The sequence below is a fragment of the Pelodiscus sinensis genome, chromosome 10 (genome assembly GCF_052426305.1).
Source record: "Pelodiscus sinensis isolate ZL-2025 chromosome 10, ASM5242630v1, whole genome shotgun sequence".
NCBI lineage: Eukaryota > Metazoa > Chordata > Testudines > Trionychidae > Pelodiscus > Pelodiscus sinensis.
Genome location: NC_143061.1, coordinates 14550817 through 14572151, shown reverse-complemented (window position 1 = coordinate 14572151; position 21335 = coordinate 14550817). Strand labels below are relative to the sequence as shown.

Here is a 21335-nt window from a genome sequence, read left to right as displayed (position 1 = left end):
TAAGGAATGAGCCAAATTCTGTAGCCATTCTCTGCCCACGTGGGATTTGATTGGGGAACAGTAGAGTAAAAGTATGACGCTCCCCAACTTGAGTTAAGAAACATATTCTGTAGCTGAGGGGTGTATAACTCATTCACATCTGTGGATAGAGCACAAAAGGGACTTCTGACCAGTGTATTATACACATGCAGATCTCAAAAGATGCAGTGTCTGACTTTCCTCCTGAGAAGAAGTGGAGCTGCTATTGGGAAGGTTAGTGAGAGAGGAACAGAAGTGAAAGGGAGGAAGGGAGAGATGGAGGGAGGCAAAGTGCCAAAAAGGAACTGAGCATAAAGAGACGAAGAGCAGTAGCTGAATGTCCAAAGGGATATGGGAGAACTAGAAGCTGGAATGTGACCTTCTTATCTTGTCACTGCCTCCGACAATTCATGCTGGGCAAATGTTCTTTGGCTGCAGATAAATATCAACATTTTGATCAATACTTATCTGAGTTTTTTCTCAGTAGAAGCCAGGCAGGTGTAGAACTCTGAATCAAATATCTTGCCACACCCTTCCGGGTTCAGAGTTCACACTTGGGTGCCTAAAATTTGGCACATTATAGAGAAAAGTGATCTGTTTTTCTGAGAAGCTGGGCAGACCAGCTCAAATTCACTGCTTTCAGAGTTGAATGTGCTCATCCCTTCTGTACATCAGAACACTAGTATTTAGGTGCCTAACTCGGGACCAGTTCCAGTGCCATTGAAGTCAGTTGGGGTCTTTTAACTGACTTCAGTGAGTGTTAGCTCAAGCCCTTTTATCGCCATGCTTGAAATCGTGGTCTTCATGTTGCTATGCATTGAGATAAGAAATATTCAGAAACCTTTTTTCTCTTGATTTGTATCTACCGGTATTTCTCACTGGAAAGGGGCATCAATTACAATAAAGCTTGATCCTCCTCTGTCAGCTCTTCCTAAACGTTTTGTTCTGTTTTTCTGCAGTCACTGTCCTGCTGTCTTCTAGAGTTAATGGTCATCTCTCTCAATTCATGCAACAGAGTCCGTAAACTCAGCTTTTCCCTGCTTATGCCCTGGTATTTTGGATAACAAAAGGGATATTTTTTAAAAGGACATAGTAACTAGAAGCTAAAATAATGAATTTCTTTTCTTCCTTCCCCATCAATATCATACGCAGTTTTTATTCTGAATTTAAGTTCCAGGTATTGCTGTAAATGTTACCCTGAGTCTGATGAGAAAATTGTTGTATGCTTTCTTCTGGAAAACTACTGTGAAATTGTGAACTTTTTTGTTTAGCATGGTGATCTCTGCATCAAAAGACAGCTAAATTACTGTAAATTTCAGTAGAACAGAGAACCCACTAATATCTAGTTTATGTGAAAATAAATGCTTTGGTGGTGGTACTTCTCTATATGATGCTTGTTGAAAGGCTGTTACATTGTGCATTTTGTGTGTGTGAAATCAGTTTCATAGACAAGTGGAGACGTTTGGTTTTCTTTAAAATGCTGATATTTAAACCTTTGCTGACTACAGGAAAAGGACTCATTTCTTCACCTAATACAATCCCCAATCTGACTATAAGGGCACAAGTCATGTGCTTCCTGGTTTACATCTAAGCTCCTATCTATTTAATGCTTAGAGAGTTACTAGAGCAGCTCAAATTGCCTTGTGTATCCTTTAATGCCAACTCAGTTAACCCAGGTTAATGGATGCGGGTTGGTGCTCAGGGAGTAGGAGAGTCACGTAGGTTGTACAATCCAGCCTGCCCTCTGACATAAATTGAATCTTTTTGGGAGTAAAGCCAATGGGAGACAAAAACAGGGCAGGGAGGACAATGTGGTAAAATAGGGAGTATCTGTACCACAATCTATGGGTTGCAAAATTGAACAGTGATCCTTCTGGCATGCACCAAACTCACACATGCCAGGTGGGTTGCTGGGTGCCCAACTGACTCCTATGCTCATATAACTTGCTGCTAAGCAGGTAGGGTGGCCAGGTGTCTGTTTTTTTTACCAGAATACCCAGTCAAAAAGGAACACTGGTGGCGCTAGTCAGCAGAGCTGACTGGGCTGTAAGGGTGCATCTACGCTGCACCCATTGCTAGAAATAAGTTACGCAATTTGAGCTACGCAAATTGTGTAGCATATTTTGAGTGTATTTCAGAATAGCTTTCTTCGAAATGCGCCAAATTTTGAAATACGGTGCTATTCCAAAACGTCCTTTAATCTTCATGGAACGAGGTTTACGTGGAATAATGATCCCGTTATTTCAAAAGCTATTTTGAAATAACTGGCTTGTATAAAAGATGCAAAATAGCTATTTTGGGATACCGGAAACATCCCGAAATAGCGCTGATGTCTAGATGCACCCTAAATGTCAGGTCAGAGGCACAGTGGAGCTGAGACAAGCTCTTTGCCTGTTGTGGATCCACACAGCTTTTGTAAGCAGTGGCATGTCCACCATCCAGTTCCTTTGAGTAGAGGTAGTCAGGGGGCTCTGCACACTGCCCCAACCCCAACTGCCAGATCTGCAGCTCCCATTGGCTGGGAGCCACATCCAGTAGGAACTGCTGGGGTGGAGCCTGTGGATGGGGCAGCATGCAGAGCCACTTGGTTGTGCCTCTGCATAGGAGCCAAAATGGGAACATGCTGCTGCTTCCAGGAGCTGTGTGAGCTAAATGCCACATAGTGCCTGCATCTGTGGAGCCCCTCTAAGCACCAAGCCCCTCCCCAGCACTGATCACCATCCCACCCTCTAAATACCTCTCCCAGAACCCACACCACCTCCTATCCATGTCCTGATCCCCTTCCCATCCTTGTAACTCTCTCATCCCCATGCCAGAGCACCCTTCTGCACCCCAAACCACTATCCCCAGCTCCAACACAGAGTCTGCACCCCCAGTCAAAGCCCTCACCCCCCACTCCCACACACACATACCATGACCCTGTATCCCAGCATGGAGCCACCTTCCACATCCTGAATCTCTCATTTCTGGCCCCATCTTGGAACATGCATCCCCATCTCTCACCCCAACTCCCTGAGCTAGCTTAGTGAAAATGATGAAGTTAGTGAGGGTGGGAAGAGCAAGCAACAGAGGGAGGGGGGATGGAGTGAGTGCAGGCTGGGGCTTGGTAAAGGAGTACGGTGGAATAAGGATATTCGGTATTGTGAGAAAAGAAAGTTGGCAGTCCTAAAACAGACGTGTGTTAAGTTCAGCTGACAATTCTTTTAATAATCACTTTGGAAAGCTGGACATTTGGCTATAAAATGTGATGTTCCATTCAAATTCATGCATTGTTATCAGACTTTAGTTGCATTTCACCAGTGTCCACAACGAGAAGGGAACTGTTCACCTACAGAAAATATGGCTCCTTCCCCAAAGAGTTTACCCTCATCCCTTTATTACATTGAAATGCCATGGGTCCTTGCTGACTTAGTCCCAGTTTTATACAACAATGAGCAGATTATTCTGTATTACACCTACATAATTCTCACATTCATTTATCATGGTTAATATTACACTGAACACCAAAGGATTTACTGTAGCAAGGATGAGTCACTGGTAAATCATTGCCAAGTGAATATTTTTAAAATGATGCATTTACATAGTACTTAGCTCCAGATACATTTCAAACATAACTGAGGAGATGATAGTGCAACAAGCATAATATGAGGAGCACGTGCTAAATCTTTTCCCTTTTTTTCTTTACATTTGCAGGTTTCTTGAGTACTGGGGATCAAGCAGCAAAAGGAAACTATGGCCTCCTTGATCTCATCCAGGCTTTGCGATGGACTAGTGAAAACATTGGGTTCTTTGGTGGTGACCCATTAAGAATAACTGTTTTTGGATCCGGTGCAGGCGGCTCATGTGTCAATCTGTTGACTTTATCCCATTATTCTGAAGGTAACCGTTGGAGCAATTCAACCAAAGGTATTATGCAGGTTGCAAATTTTGACAATTTTGGTGTCTGCATGCCACCACCATTAGTACTATGTGATGCTCTGTATTTCTCTCTCTCTTTCTAAGGACTGCTGAGTTCAACTCAGTAATGATCAGGTTTTTTAAAGGCTGTATGTTGCCTTCTCCCTCAACTCTTCTGTGCGGGTTTACATTTTGGGTGGCTTTCTTTCCATTTCCTGTGGAGCTTTGTAGGAATACTTATGCAGCAGACTTCTGAAACACACACACAGTACATCATTTTTGTCTCTTTTATTTCCTACCTGAGGGTGTCCTCTTTGGAAAACCAGTCTGAGATGCTCAAAGTCAATGAAGTTGACTACATTCAATCAGTCATCAAAGGCATGTATAGTTCCTCATGAGGAACAGGATTTAAAGAAAAAAAATTACATGGTTCTTGTTTTCAAGCTAATGGCTGAAATGCTTAACACTGTTATCTAGTGGGAAGAGAAAAAAGTGCCTAATTCAGAAATCTTTTGTCTGAAACTGCATGAATTTCACTTGCTGTCTTCTGAGAAAAGAGTTTCAGTGTTTTGCATGCATGAGCCAAAATTGTCAAAGCATCAAGGTCACAAATTAATTTTTCCTTGTATATGTTTTTTTTCAATTCCATATCTAACATCTTTTCTCTAGTTAATGCAGACAGCAGGAAATTATGGACATATTTCTTGAGGCCAAAAACATTTTTTTCTTCCATTTTGGCACCAAAGTTCCACACACTTTTTTTTTCTTATTTGCATGGCCACTACTTATTGATCACGTTTTTCTTACTCCATCCTATCATTATCCTTTCCTCATATATGCAGATGACAGAAAACTCTTGTTTATGGAGTCTGGAGAGACTCATAAAGCTTGAATTTCCTGTTATTTATGTCAGTGAACTCCATGGAGGGTCAGATGGTAGGCTCATACTAGAGTAACTCCACTCACCTCTATAGAATATATTTCTGATCAAGTGCCTGATCCGAAGTCTATTGATGTCACAGTCAGTGGAAAGATTCCCACTAAGTCTTAATGGGCTTTTGGATCTGGCCTTACACTGATGTAAGTGGGAGAAGTGGGAGAAGAATCAGGCTAATTCTCTTTTATATAAATATTATTGTGGAAAATAGATTCCTAGGATGATGAGTTTAATTTTAAAATTATTTAAAATAATTATTTTTTTAAACAAATAACTGTATTTTAACCTTTTCCAAAGACCACTTTAATACATGAAATATCTTGAAGTAGAAGTGTAGAATCCATGTAAAAATTGACACAATTATATAGATATTTTGCATGTTAACTTTCAACATGTTTTGTAAAATAGCATTTTACGCCAGCAATAGACTAGTCAGAACTTAGTCTAGGCATAGTGCACATAACCCTGTATAATCACTGGGCCCCATCATGCCCTCAGTTTTCCAGTAGAACTCAGAGTGAGGGTCATTTCTGGAATAGTGGATTAAGGACGGGGCTGAGTCAGGGAACCTGGGTTCCATTCTCTGCAATGACTGACCGTTTGGTCGTTGGTTTAATTACAAGTAGCTGATGTAATCCTGGACATTGTATGCTTTTATCTGCAATGACTGGATCAGCCATGATCTGCATTTTGTCAGCTAACTCTCCATAGTCATGTGTAACACAATAAAACGTTGTCAGAAGCACAAATCCATTTATTATATGCTGAGTGCCTACTCGACTGCTGTTGTCCCCCAGGGTATGTCTACACTACCCTCCTAGTTCGAACTAGGAGGATAATGTATGCATACCGCACTTGCTAATGAAGCCCGGGATTTGAATTTCCCGGGCTTCATTAGCATAAGCGGGGAGCCGCCATTTTTAAATCCCCGCTGCTTCGAACCCTGTGCAGCGCGGCTACACGGGGCTCGAACTAGGTAGTTCGGACTAGGGTGCCTATTCCGAACTACCGGTACACCTCGTTTCACCTCGTTGCACGGGGTTCGAAGCAGCGGGGATTTAAAAATGGCGGCTCCCCGCTTATGCTAATGAAGCCCGGGAAATTCAAATCCCGGGCTTCATTAGCAAGTGCAGTATGCATACATTACCCCGCTAGTTCGAACTAGCGGGGTAGTGTAGACATACCCCCACTGACTAGAGCATTCTACAGGTGCCGGGAGACACACAGCACATGCAAGATGGAGTGCTTAAATAATTTGCTTCAGCTGCCCCATATGCAAAATGGGAACTGTAGCACTTATCCATCTTAGTAAAGTACTTTGAAATCTATGGATGCAAATTATTATTTACATCAGTAGGACTCTGCTATCCAAATGATAACAAAGTATGACCCATTATGCATTAATACCATTTTAATATTAGGCGACAGCCCCTTGAACCAAAAGTTTGAATATTTCCTAAAAGAATCTTGTTCACTTCCTTTCATTGTTGCTGGTAGAAATCAGTTACAGTATGAAAATTGCTTTTCTCGGTGCCATCCATTTTTCACTAACATGGTTCAGCAGAAGGATTTTTTTAAAGTAACTGAACTGAGCTTTATGGCCAGAGGACTTGATCACTTTTAATGTAATCTGGCCTTTTATGTGCCATTTAACAAACTATAGTGTTTATATCAGCACTTCCTTACCCTGTAACTTGCTCTAACTGGTCTATAAAATAATTCTGAATGATTAAAAAAGAGATTTACACAGTATGCACATAAAGTAAAGCTACATTGCTTTAAGAATTACATCCTAGAGAAAATTCCAATTTGGTATTCTGCTGCATATATCCTATTGGCCAGATCCTTAGCTGGCGCAAATCCATTCACTTCAAGCTGATTTACATCAACTGACAATGTGGCCCTATAAATATTATATTTTCTGTGGCTCTAATTCTGAGGTTCTGACTTAGTTTTTACTCAGTTCTTACTCAACCAAACTCAGTTATGACCTATCCCATGAATTGAGAAATGTGCTTGAGCTAGATATTTCATCCAGATACTAGTTCAAATTAAAGTTCTGCAAGTTTGGCCTTTCTTATAATCTTCAAGGATTTTAAACTCTCCAGAGATTATTTTTTTAATGTTTTCATGCAAGCAATTAATTCTAACTGGCATTTGAGTATGGTACTCATCCTACGCAGTGACTAATGTAGGCTGGTCCCTAACTCAGCCTCTGAGTGTACCCACACACCTCACATTGCAAGATGAAAGCCATAATTTGTATTTTTAAAGACCTAAATTCTGAAATGAGCCAATAAGCTGCAACACCTGTTCACTGGAGTGGGAGATACTGGCTGCTCATCGGGCTATGCCTCAAAGACATTTTGTTTGCATAAGTCAGTGACAAAGGGTCAGCTGGTGCCTTCAGTTTCCCTATAGCAAATTCTTAGTAATTCAACTCATGCCATTAGAATTGCTCCAGATTTGCACCGATGTAAATAAAATTTTGGCCAAATATACTTTAAAGCTAGTGTAATGTGTATATATATCAAAAAGCATTTTTCATAATTTGTCAGATTACAAAATATTTTCCAATAGACTGCACAATGGCAAATTGTTTGTTGTCCTTCAGTTGTGGCATTTCTACAATGATACAGGTAAAGTCTTAAAGCTTTAAAACTCATTAGCAAGAAGGGTAAAATCTGTTGCCTAACATGGACTAAATTATGATTTGCTAGAAGTATGGCATAGAGGAAGGGTGGAAAATAAACAGCCCATGGGCCGAATGCAGTTTGCCAGGGTTAGCTCTTGGTGGGCTGCCAGACTTTTTATTTACCTATGCATCTGCAGGTATGGCCGCCCAAAGCTCCCATTGGTCATGGATCACCCACCCAATGGGAGCTGAGGGAAGTGGCATTGGGAGCTGCAAGCATCTATACCTGCAGATGTGCTGGTAAACAAGGGTCTGGACAGAACTGTGGGCAGAACTGAGTTTGACCCATGGGCTGCTTATTGCCCACCCCTGGTGTAGAATCCAGGCTACCAACAGAGGGGACAAAAAGGGTAATTGCCCTGCGGCCCAGCAATTTAAAATCACCACTATGAGAGCTGCCGAGGAGGGCAGCATAGCATGCTTCTGACAGTACTGAGGGTTGCGGTTTCCCCAGCTCCACCCCTTTTGCCTAAAGCCCTGACACTTCTGGGAGCACTGAGCCAAACACCCCCATACACACTCTGCCCAGGCCCCCTCAACTTGTGCAGGGGCTGGACGAGGTCAGTCCTGCTGCATAGAGAAACTTTTCTTACTTCATTGCACAGGGGCCACACTCAAAATTCTTGTTGGAAACAGAGGTAGCCCCCGCAAAGGGAATGAGGAAAGGATGAAGAGATGCCATGGGCCAGCCTAGAGGAGAGCACAAAATATACGGGATCAGCTACTCTAGTGTTACCCCGCCCAGTCAGAATTCCTCATCAAATCGCCCTTTCATGCATATCTACTGCATGAGCCATGGTTAGAGCGCTGGGGTAAAATCCTGTCCCCGCTAAAACCATTTGCAAAATTCCTGTTCACTTAGGTAGGCCCAGGATTTTGCCCATGATGTGGACAAAGATTTAGAAAACATCAGTTACAAACAAGCCTTTGTGTACAGGTGAACAGAGCTTTCGGTGCTGGTTCTACTCTCAGTAACACCAGAGTAACTGCACTGATGTTAGGGGAGTTATTTCAGGTGTACACAAGTATAAGAGACAGCAGAATCTGCCCCCTCCACTCCATCTCTCAGAAATGAATACTGGAGCATATGTAAGTCACAAAGCAATATTTGAGGTTGTTCACTGTAAAACATATCCTTTCCCTTTTTATTTAAATGTGATTACCATCAACCTTAATTAAAAATAGGACCCTTTACAAGAAAGGACCTTGACTCTTAGATAAATCAGCTAAGAATGCTGCCCCGTACTTTGCATGACTTCAGAATATAAAATTTATTATAATACCCAATTGAGAAGCACTGTACTCCTCAAGCCAAGATCAATCCTAAATAGAGTCTATAAAAACAGTGTTTTAAGTCCCATTCAATCTTCAGTTTAAAACATGGTCCTATACATGCAAGCAGCTGATGACTTGAACAATATTGAAGAAATCAGTCAGTTGCAGGTCATGACTGGGTTTTTCTCCAACCCTATAAAATAATATTAGTATTGTGAGTTTTTCAAAGCAAACAGTGTTATCTTGACTGAGATATGGCATCAGGCAACTTCTCCCCACTCTCTGTTTCCAGAGCCTCAGTTGCTATGCATTGGCATTTGCATCAGTTTTACTTATCTACCCATGTAGGATTTATGGACATCAGTGCTTTTTTTGTGTATGCACAATCAATGTGGCTACAGCAACACGCAGATTTTACCTTCTGTACTTATTTATTAGTGATTTTTAAAAAATAACAATAAAAGGTTTCCTGTTGTCCCACAAACCTAATCTAAACATTAACCAGCTACATGCTTATAAAGGTCACCTCGGTACTTTAAAAATATTTTTCCCTCCACAGGACTTTTTCAAAGAGCAATAGCTCAAAGCGGAACAGCTCTCTCCAGCTGGGCAGTTAGTTTCCAACCTGCAAAATACGCCAGGATGTTGGCTACAAAAGTTGGTTGCAACATGTCAGACACTGTAGAATTAGTAGAGTGTCTACAGAAGAAGCCTTATAGAGAACTTGTGGACCAGGATATTCAACCAGCAAGATACCATATAGCCTTTGGACCAGTAATTGATGGTGATGTGATACCAGATGATCCTCAGATATTGATGGAACAAGGAGAATTTCTCAACTATGACATAATGTTGGGAGTTAACCAAGGAGAAGGTTTAAAATTTGTTGAAAATATAGTTGATAGCGAAGATGGAATATCAGCTAGTGATTTTGACTTTGCTGTTTCCAATTTTGTCGATAACTTGTATGGATACCCTGAAGGCAAAGATATATTGAGAGAAACTATTAAATTTATGTATACTGACTGGGCAGACCGACACAATCCGGAGACAAGAAGGAAAACACTGCTAGCTTTGTTTACTGATCACCAGTGGGTTGCACCAGCAGTGGCTACAGCAGATCTTCACTCAAATTTTGGATCGCCTACATACTTCTATGCCTTTTACCATCATTGCCAAACAGATCAGGTACCTGCTTGGGCAGATGCAGCCCATGGGGATGAGGTTCCTTATGTACTGGGAATCCCGATGATTGGTCCTACTGAATTATTTCCCTGTAATTTCTCCAAAAATGATGTCATGCTAAGCGCAGTGGTGATGACATACTGGACAAACTTTGCAAAAACTGGGTGAGTATTAGATAGAGAGTAATTGTGACCTGATCCTGCCATCTTTTCTTATGGACTAATTTGGGAAATGCATGGTCCATGGAGAAGTATTCATGTGAATAAAGATTGTAGGTTTAGGCTGGGAGTTGTATGTTTTTAATTCCTCTCAGTTCAATTAAAGATTGTGCATTCTGTCAGCACATGGGAAAATTGTCCCTGTGGCTATTTTGTACATAACACTGTGTTAAATAGTTTGTACATAAAAAGGAAGGCCTTTCAAATGCAGCTTCCTTGATGGTTTTATCTTTTTCATTCTAATGTTCAGCTTTCTCATAGATCTGTAGCTGGCCTTAAAAAGTCCTTAAAATTCTGCTTTGTAAGATTCTGATGCTTTGAGAGAGACTCTCTGGACTTTATATGGGGAATTCTGCTGGAACTGATAACACTTTCAATTATTTAAGTCTAATGACTGTGTAAGAAATTGTAATGTGTATTACAGTGACTAAGGAACACACTGACATGACGTATAGCAGTTATAAAGTACATAATTAAAAACAGATCGTCATGTGACTAAACACAATACTTGACTGTACTTTGGTATTTTGGTTGGCTAGAGTGCAAAATGCCACCAACATCACAGCATGTGGAAAGCTGAGTCTTAAAATGATATCCACTTATTCAAATGTACAGGCATTTATGGATGTAAGATAGACTAATGCTTGAGGGGTGCCGATGACTGTCCTCATATTACGTCTCCACATTCAATTACTCAATTGGGCTTTCAATCAATGTGTGTTCTACCAGTGGTGTAGCCAGAAGGGACCACTTGAATGAGCATTGACTTTGGGTGGGTGGGCAATGTAGGGGTGTGGGGTTAAGCCCCAGCATCCTGACCCCATTCACCAGCTGCAGCACCTGGCAGAGTGGAGTAAACCCTGATATTTGGCCCTACTCCCTGGCAGGAGCACTGGGTGGGCTGATGGGGATGGGTGGGCTGGATGCAGAGGCCTACCCGTGGATATGCCCCTGTGCTGTGCTGAGTTAGCACACTGCCCTTTCACCTCTGAAGACCCGAATTCAGAGGCTATGATTTAAATTACAAATAAAAATAAACTTTGCAACCCCCCTCAAAAATAAGCTTTTTGACCTGCCCTACTACTCTCACTGTGGTGTCTAACATACTAGCCACTAGCCACATGTGGCTATTTGGCAAGTTGAGTGTGGCTAGTTGGCTTGAACAATGTGGGTATTTGTTTGGTTGAATGTGGCTAATTCTGAACTGGTTGGACACCACAGCCTAGTAGGCATTAATCCATATCACTAGTAATACTGTCATGTTGTTGCCAATCTTTCCTCAAGACAAAAGTACTGGGATGTTAGATGCTAATTGGGGTTGGAGTACGAAGGGCATGGGGGAAGCTTGCAATGCCCATTTGCATTGTATTGGCTCTAATTGCTAGTAGGCCTGCAATTCCATAGACACTATATTCACTGACCTTCCCCTCTTCCCTTCCAAATAAGTGTTAAAATGCAATACCAAATCTTAATTTTATAGTTGCTTTTGAAATGCAGACTTTATATCTCATCTTTTTTATATTCTAGTGACCCAAATCAACCTGTCCCACAAGATACAAAATTCATTCATACCAAACCCAATCGTTTTGAGGAAGTAGCATGGACCAGATATTCTCAAAAAGACCAACTGTATCTTCACATTGGATTAAAACCACGCGTGAAGGAACATTACAGGGCTAATAAAGTGAATCTCTGGCTGGAGCTGGTACCTCATCTGCACAATCTTAACGACATTTCACAGTATACCTCGACCACAACTAAAGTGCCATCAACAGATATTACTTTCAGACCAACAAGAAAAAATTCTGTACCTGTTACTTCAGCCTTTCCTACAGCCAAACAAGATGATCCCAAACAACAGCCAAGTCCATTTTCAGTGGATCAAAGGGACTATTCCACAGAGCTGAGTGTTACTATTGCAGTTGGAGCGTCTTTGCTATTCCTAAACATTTTGGCCTTTGCAGCATTGTACTACAAAAAGGACAAGAGGAGACATGATGTTCATAGGAGATGTAGCCCTCAGCGTACTACTACCAATGATCTTGCCCATGCACAAGAAGAGGAGATAATGTCCCTCCAGATGAAGCACACTGACTTGGATCATGAATGTGAGTCCATCCATCCACATGAGGTGGTTCTTCGGACCGCCTGTCCCCCAGATTACACACTAGCTATGAGAAGGTCTCCTGATGACATTCCCTTAATGACACCCAACACCATTACAATGATTCCCAACACTATACCAGGGATTCAGCCCCTACACACCTTCAATACCTTTACTGGAGGACAGAATAATACTCTGCCCCACCCTCATCCCCACCCCCATTCACATTCAACAACCAGGGTATAGCCAGACAAGATAAAACAAACTTTATTTTTTTTGATGGATTGCAGTAGGTGACATTACTGAAGATTACTTGGCTTTCAACCTACTTGACTCTTACTATTTAAATATGGAGAAATATTATGTGAATATACATATCAAGAACTTTTGGGGTTTTGAAAAAAATGAATTGTACATATAGACAACTGAACTTAAAATAAACTTTGCAATTGCTCGAAGCAATTGTCCTGAATGATGCTTTTTCATTCACATTCAACTATTAATTTTTTGAAGATTTAAGTTACATAATGGAATTAGGCATGTGCAACACAAACAGAAAAGAACTCTGACTGAATTTTTTTTTCAAAAAAAAATCTATAAATATGCACAAGGGACACACTAATGGAATGTCAGATAATTTTCACCAATTTTTATTTGGAACTGTTTTATTGTGTAGTCCATATTGACATATTTGGATAAGTGCACAAAGCACCAATGCTGTTAAGGCCTTAGTAAGGGGCTCATGCTGAAATCTGCCAGTCAAACAATGAAGTTTTAATGCCTGGCAGGTATAACATTATCACATAAGTGCTGTCAGTATAAAAGTTGTGGGAATAAAGGAAACTGGATATTTTTAGCACGATGTGCATGATAATTTATATGCTTGGTGGCTGTGCTGCTGATTAAGCCGTAATTAAAATTCTTCTCATCCCATTGGAGTTTTTAGTAGAAGCTTCCTCCATCAATTGGCATAACTTAAGGAAGATTTTTTTAAAGGGGCAAAAGTAATTACAGTAAAATAATTCACAGTAGCTTCAGTATTAGAAGGAATTACGGTAGTTCTTTAAGGTATTTGATGGTATTCTAGGTATATAGTGGTGAACACTCGCTGAGTGAATCCCAGAGGGAAAAATATATTTCTGTGTTTTTAATGTTCTCTTTCATTTCCACCTAAATAATTTATAGAACTACAACTTTAATGGAACCTCTGATGATGGATTTATAATTTGCTATGGTTTAATTACAATATATTTAGTTCATATTGGTAAGATGAAGTGTGTCCAAAGATTTCCTTGGAAGGGTATTTTGCAGTATAAAAATGCTCCAACATTACCATTCTGATTACAGCTCTGTTATTGTTTTAACTCATGGTGCATGTGACAAAGTTTACTGATAATATTTTAATGTAAAGTTATTTCCCTTTTTGCTATACATTATCCATGCCATTCAAGTGAATTCACTGGATGAGATATCTATAAAAGGCAAATGTAGACCGAGCGAGTCCATAAGGATGGAGTGAGACAACAAATGGAAATTTTTAATCTGAATCTTACATTTTGTTTGTGTGATTTTAAATGAATGTTCTAAAATCACAATAAACTCTTCATTCCCCTGTTATTTTCCAGAAACGGTATATCACAGTCCTATTAATGTTTCGATATGGAATCAGATGTACATTTATATAAAAAATGAGATGGACTTAAGAGCACATCCCTGATAAATACTGTCTCTTACCTGTACTATATTTCTATTAGACTACAGTTATGTGATTTTTTTTTACATTTTTTCAAATTACTAGCAATTTTGATAGTTTGTAAGATAATGCAAAGAACTCTCTCTGACAAACTAACTGCAGTAACAGAAACATTTCTTTTCAGTTACTCTTTTTCAAGAATGAAAGCTTATTACACACTCAAAAAATTGTATACTACTTGATGGAAAATTACTTTGTACTTTTTGGCCATATTAATGGTCACTGAGTGAAATAAAGATAATCTGGATAACGAATATTATTCCAAGGCTAAGAGACCTGATCTTTGCTCATTAAAGAGCTAAAATGTTTATTGCTGTTTTGTCATTTTTTAATGAAGTAATGGTAACTGTCTCAAATAAAGAGTCATATTTCTTAAGACTAGTCTGGTTTTTGAAGACATGGCTATGCCTTCTACAGATAATGCAACTGCATATTTGTAGGCCAGTCCTTTCTAAAATAGTTCCTTATAAAAATCTTGACATTGTGAATGTATGATGTCACAGTGCTACATTAATTACCACTACCCACTAACTTGCCATAATTTTTCAGCTATAAGTAAGAATTAAAAATATATAAATCAAATTTTTAAAAGTCAAGGAACAGATAAATATGCAGTACTCAATGAAATGAAACTTATCTGGTTCATACTGTGAGAGTGATTAAACTTTCATAAACTGATTACTAGAAAACTACCCTTCAAAGTGTGTTAAAAAACTTCAAGTACAAACATAAGAAGTGACATAGAAAACAAAACAAAAACACTACATATTCAGGCATTTTCTTTAGATAAACTAATAAAAAATCCACTAGCATTTAATATAATATAGGTTACCATGCCCAGTTTTAAAAGGAACATTTCTGTTAGAAGCATAAAGATTAAAGTCTTCAAAATCCAGGATGGTCTATGTGCAATTTCTGCCTGATGTGGTTGTGCTTTTAGACTGTGACCTGCCAATGTAAAATAATAAAAAAATTGTCTGCCCTCTGATAATTATTGTTTAATAGGAAGATTGTATTTTGCTATGTTAATGAAACAAAACAAAACAAAACAAACAAAAACATGGATGGCTATAAAACAAGATATACACAAAATATGATTTCATGTGCTTTTCTTAATTTTATCAAAATCAAAATAATTTTCTACTATAATTTAATGGTGGCCATATCTATATATCTATATATACAGTATCCGGTAATTGTTTACTTTTATTAGTTCAGAAATAAATGATTGAGGTAAACCAAGCATGACAGTATATTTTTTTCTTTTCTGTCAGCCAATAATATCACATATGTGAAAATTCAAGGCAGGAATGCAAACTGTACAACTTTTTCCTGTTCAGAAATTCACATAATGCAACTACTGTGAATACAATTTTAGTTGCTCCTTTATAGTAACAGTACAGCAGCTAGCTTTCTGAAAGTAAGATGATGTCCCACATTTTATAGCTTGAAGGAAGGCCACAAACACTTTTTGAAGCTGAAACATACTCACAAATGTAAGAAACATTTTGAAGTATTTCTGATTATTATGCTTTATGGAATAGAGTTTTGTTGTTTTTAAAAGATATATTTATCTGTTTTCCCCAAAAATAGACAATGAGAAACCAAATGACTTATATTGTTCATTGGAGCAGATATCCAATACAATTAGGATATTAGTATTTGGAATTTCAGCCAAAATATGAAAAGCCTGTATTTATTGCCTTCCCACTGAACATGAATATGTTTGCAAACTTTTTAAGAAAAACTATTTGATTGGCGAAAAATACTATGAAATCGATGTTTCTTCTGCCCATTCATTTTTTATTAAAACTACAGATGTATACTACTCATATATAGTCTTAGAGATGTAGTTTATATGCAGAGAAGGCTGTGCTGACTTTGTGTAAGGAAATAAAGCAGATTGAAACACATTTTGTTTGAAAGTATCTCAGTAAGCCATATATTGCATACTATATCTACTGAAGAATTACAGAGCATGGAATTAAGATAGTTGAACATATTCTTCTATAGGACAGTATCAGAGTTAATGCTATTGTTATTAAATATATTAAAAATTGATTCTTACTGTATATTTTGGTTAACTGAACCCCAAATACATATCGATATGCAATAAAAACAGGGTGAAAATAAGCCTAACAAATAAACACGCTACAGCTTTACATACCACTTTATAGAAATTGCTGAGATTTCTCTAGCAAGTTGCACTGAAATATTCTGAAGAGACAAAACAGAACTGGAATTGTTAGGAAACTGTCAAATATCATGGTGGGTTTTTTTTTTTTATCCTAGTAACTTGTTTTCTTCTGTGTATTAATTCAAAGTATAGGCCTTTCCCCCATCCCCCTTTTTCTAGTAATGATTTGTTATGGAATACTGCTTTTTAATGTAAGTGAACATTAAATAATTTGGTCATTATTTTGGAAACTTACTCCCACATAAATTAAATTAATGAGCATTTTCCTGCTGAGGTTTGTTAGTTGGCTATTTTGTCAACTTCAGCAATCATTTTGGCTTTGTTGTTGTTATTATTTAGTAAACTAAGGGACTTTCTCCAAATAGTGTTATACCTCTTTTCCACTTGAAATGATAACAATATGTGATTCAGATGTCCCTCTAAGGTCTTCAAAGAATTCGGACTACTTGAATCACATACGTGGCTGACGTTGATTCTTTCTCTTAAGCTTTTTGATTGGATTTAGTTCTGGCATTTCGCTGTATTTGTATGCAAGCCAGAAATTATCTGCATTGCATAAAGGGTTCAATAGAACTATACAGAAGAATCAATGAATTAACCACGATCGCAGCATGGCATTTCTTTTTGTCTTGGATTTTGTTAGTGCTGATGCATAATTGATTTCATATTGGCAGATCCAGTGAAAACTTGAGTCTTAAAGGCATCATGTGGGGGTAAGAATGCTAAACAATCACTAATAAAATAAGTTAGGAGGAAAACAAAGTGTATAATCACTTTGGACTGATAGACGACTAATTTCCAAAATGCTGGTGTGCAACTATCTTGGTTTTCATTGTCTTCAGGAGTAACCAAAAGCCCCTGATCATTCATGCACACACAGAAAAATAAAGTTTATTTAGTATGTTTACTATATTTTATCTACAGACTAAATATAGTGTTACAAGTGGTAAATTAAGGCCCCACTGAGGACCTAATAGTCTTACCCTTTCATGTCAATGGCAAAACTTATGTTGACTTCAGTGGAAGTATGATCAGACTCTCCAGGTTAATGTCATATGATAACTAGAAATAGTAGTTTAAACGAAGACAAAATAGCACAGGAGTTTTGTGAATGGTGTAAAAATCAATTTGTCATAGTTTCTCTCTAAATATGTTTTCTGGGCCATTATATACATCGATTATATTCTGATGAATATACTGTAAGTCACAGACCTTCAAAGCATGTAAACAAAGAGAATTATATGTTCACCTTATTTGGATACAATTCAAAGATAAGGGCATGTATTAAGTACAGAGCTGGAGTTGGCGCATGATTCTGTATTGCTGCTATTAGGGGAATTGACTTCTGTAGATTTATGACAAATTTATACCAGATGAAGTGCTGCTCCAAGACCCTTGATGTTCATCATGGCTCATCTTATCCTCCTGTTTCCCTTCTCTCCCCCAAATAACTGCAAGTGGATATAACTGCTGGATTTATGAATGCAATCAAATAGCTATGCTATAAAATACATCTGCCATCTTTTGTATGATTGTCCAAGCAAGAGAGGCCCTCTAACTTTAATTTTCATATGGAAAAATATGATTTAGGCATTACATTCTCTCTAACAACTTCATTTGCTGAGATGTTACGCTTGTCAGAATGTCATTAAATAAAAATTGTGCTTAAAACATTTTTCCATATATTTAACATAGGCCAGATCCTCAAATTGTAGAAATCATTGTAGCTCAGTTAAAGTTATTGAGACTATAATATTTTACCCCATCTGAAGATATAACACTATACATTTCATTGTTATTTGTTCACCCATTGCCTAGCTCCCATTATTTGAACAGTAAATAGAAGACTTACTCCTGTGTTAAATTCTACTTTCTATTGTTTGTTTATTTATTTAAAATATTTTTACCCCGCCTCTCTATTTTAAATACTTGAGGCGGCTTACAAAATTTTTATAACACAATAAATAACTATATAAAGTAAAATACAGAACCCCAAAAGGGAGGGGACACATAACCTGCTAAAACACCTTAAGAGGAGGGACAGACACAACTAAACACCAATAAAAACACAGGTAAAAAGGGTGGTGTTGGTCTGGTGCCATATTACACTGATGTGAATTTAGAGTCAATGGAGTACATCCAAATATACACATATGTCAGTAGAAACTACAACACTGGCAATCCCAAGCATTCAAATATCATGAGTTCAAAAAAAAAAAGGTCCTGTTAATTTGGCTTAAAAACATTAGATTGAAATTTTGCTTCTTTTTCTTTGCTTCCTGTAGTTGGGGCATATAATGTTCGAGCTTCAAGCTTTTTTCTGCAGCTCCGAGGACTAAAAATGTATTTGTTTTCAAAATATGGAAACTGGTATTCTCAGGTAAATATATATGTGTTCCTTTTCATGGGGACATTCAGTAAAGTTATTCTGAATTAACTAAAGGTGCTGAATTTAAAGTGGATTCGTTAAACTGCAATAAACATCTGTAGATATTCTCAGGCACAATTAAAAGGCTTTAATTTAGTTTATTTTCATTCACTTCCAGAGTGAATCGCTTCTTTAGTTAATTCTGATTAATTTTCCTATGGGCTTGACTATAGAACAATTTAGATCATTGCAAGCTGGGATGTGAATCTACCTCCACACTATCCAGCTGGGAGCTAATTACCCCTATGCGCACCCTGCTGTGGCATGTTAACAGTTTGTTACCTTCCTTTGAGCTAGTCCTCTTTGGAATGGGACTAGCTCAGAACAGATTAACTAACTGTTAACCTACATCAAAAGGATGCATATGCTTCAGGGGGTAGCCGAGGGTATGTCTACACTACCACCCTAGTTCGAACTAGTGTGGTAATGTAGGCAACCGGAGTTGCAAATGAAGCCCAGGATTTGAATTTCCCAGGCTTCATTTGCATAAAGCTGGGCACCGCCATTTTTAAATGTCCACTAGTGCAGACTCCGTGCCGCGCGGCTACATGCGGCACGGACTAGGTAATTCGGACTAGGCTTCCTAGTCCGAACTACCGTTATTCCTCGTTTCGTGTGTAGGAGTAACGGTAGTTTGGACTAGGAAGCCTAGTCCAAACTACCTACTCCATGCCGCATGTAGCCATGCGGCATGGAGTCCGCACGAGCGGACATTTAAAAATGGCGGCACCCAGCTTTATGCAAATGAAGCCGGGGAAATTCAAATCCCGGGCTTCATTTGCAACTCCGGTTGCCTACATTACCACCCTAGTTAGAACTAGGGTGGTAGTGTAGACATACCCTGAGTTAGTCTGTACAGGATAAACTTAAAAAACAACAAATGGTCTGGTAGCACATTATAGATTAACAAAACATGTAGATGGTATCATGAGCTTTCGTTGTTTTTTAAGTTTAGGATGCATATGGACAACTGAACCACTGTAGGCTAAAGAGGGGGACAGATTCTCACCCCCAGCTTGCCACAGTCTAATGGTTCATATTGACAAGCCCTTGGTGTCACTACATAGACAAGGCCTAAATCAGGGATGGGCAAATTTTTGCCCAGGGGCCACCCCCGGAAGGGGAGTAGCCTAAACAGGAAGGGGAGTGGCCTAAACAGGAAGGGGCAGGGCTACCCACACTCAGCCCCTTTGCCCTCCCTTCCCACTAGGCACCCATGCCCTGGAAGAGGCTTGGCATGCTCCCCCACTCCCAGGCCAATCAGGTCCTGGAGGCAGGGGAGTATGGGAAGCCTCCTCCCGCCCTGCGAAGAGCACGTGGCACTTTGAAGTGCCTCAGGCTCCTCACAGGGCCATGGCAGGGTGAAGGAAGCTTTATGCAGCTCTCCTGTCCCCAAGCTCTGATTGGCCTGGGGGCCGGGGAGCGCGTGAAGCCTCCTCTTCTCTCGCCCCCCCCCCCCCCCACCCTGTAAGCAGGGTGCTCCTGGCAGAGCGGAGAAGACTTCGGGCGCTCCCCCGCCCCCAGCCCTAATTGGCCTGCGGGCAAGGGAACACCAGAGCCTCCGCAGGCTGGATCCACCTGCTTGGCAGGCTGGATCCAGCCCGTGGAGGCCCTTTTGCCCACCCCTGCCCTAAATGCTAGTAAATGGAGCTTGAATAAATACACCACATATCATGAAACTCAAAATACAATTATGAGAGTTAATAACACTGTAATTATTATTGTATAGTAGGGATGTTAAGGACTAAGCTTATTGGATAGTCAGTCAACTAGTCGACTAGTTGATTCCCCTCCCCGCTTGATGATTCTATCAAGGCAAATAGAGGCAGCAAAAGGGGGGGGAAAGGGGGTACTTTAAAGGATCAGCACTGCACAGCTGAGCTCTGATCAACTATGCGGCTCTGCCACTTTGAAAGGTGCAGCCGCTGCACAGCTGATCCCCGGCTCAGTGTTTCAAAGAGGCAGCATGGCACAACTGATCCTGGGATCAGCTGTGTGGTACTGCCACGTGTAGAGCCTGGAGTCAGCTGGGGACTCCCCAGCTGATCCTGGGCTCCAGCAAGACATTTCCCCGGAACCTGGGGAACCTGGGACTCCCCAGCTGACCCCAGCTCTGTGTGGCATTTCAAAGCCCCCCCTTAAAGTCCCCCACTCTGAGTCTGAATCCCCTGCTGGCCCCAGGCTCCATGCTGTGCTGCTGCTTTGAAATGCACAAGAGCCCCTGCTGGGGACTTCTACCTGGCCCTGGGCTGCACGCAGAGTTCCATATTCCTCCTTTTAAATGTACAAGAGCCCCCACTGGGGCTCTTGTACATTTCAAAAGAGGAATGTGGAAGTGCCTATTGACTAGTCGAATAACCACAATTTAACATCCTTATTGTATACAAGGCAAGTTTGTAGTTAGTTTTGCTCCTGTTGAAGTTATTGACTTCATCAAGGTAAAAATTGGGTCAGGAGTCTGTGTTTAGACTTCTTTGGGTTTCTTAAAAGCATCGGCTGATGTAAATAAATACGGCCAGGTTTTCTAAGATCCCCTGGTTACTTCCAAATCTCTGTGAATTAGTTATGTAACTACATTATCACAGTAAAAAGAGGAAGAAAGTGGTGGGGTCATGTCCTTTTATCCCC

The 21335-nt window shown here is 39.7% G+C and overlaps 1 protein-coding gene across 8 annotated transcripts in view; it reads left to right on the top strand.

Annotated features, from left to right (window-relative positions):
* NLGN1 (neuroligin 1) overlaps positions 1–15332 on the top strand; it is a 678275-nt gene extending 662943 nt beyond the window's left edge. For 6 of the 8 annotated variants that reach the window (XM_089780752.1, XM_089780751.1, XM_089780750.1 and 3 more), the window contains 3 exons: positions 3712–3924; positions 9382–10171; positions 11753–15332. In XM_089780752.1, coding sequence (XP_089636878.1) covers positions 3712–3924; positions 9382–10171; positions 11753–12575 — 1826 coding nt within the window. In that variant the 3' untranslated portion in view covers positions 12576–15332. The remainder of the gene's footprint in view (positions 1–3711; positions 3925–9381; positions 10172–11752) is intronic. The other 2 variants (XM_075937983.2, XM_075937981.2) reach the window with 1 other exon arrangement.
* Positions 15333–21335: the final 6003 nt, after the last annotated feature.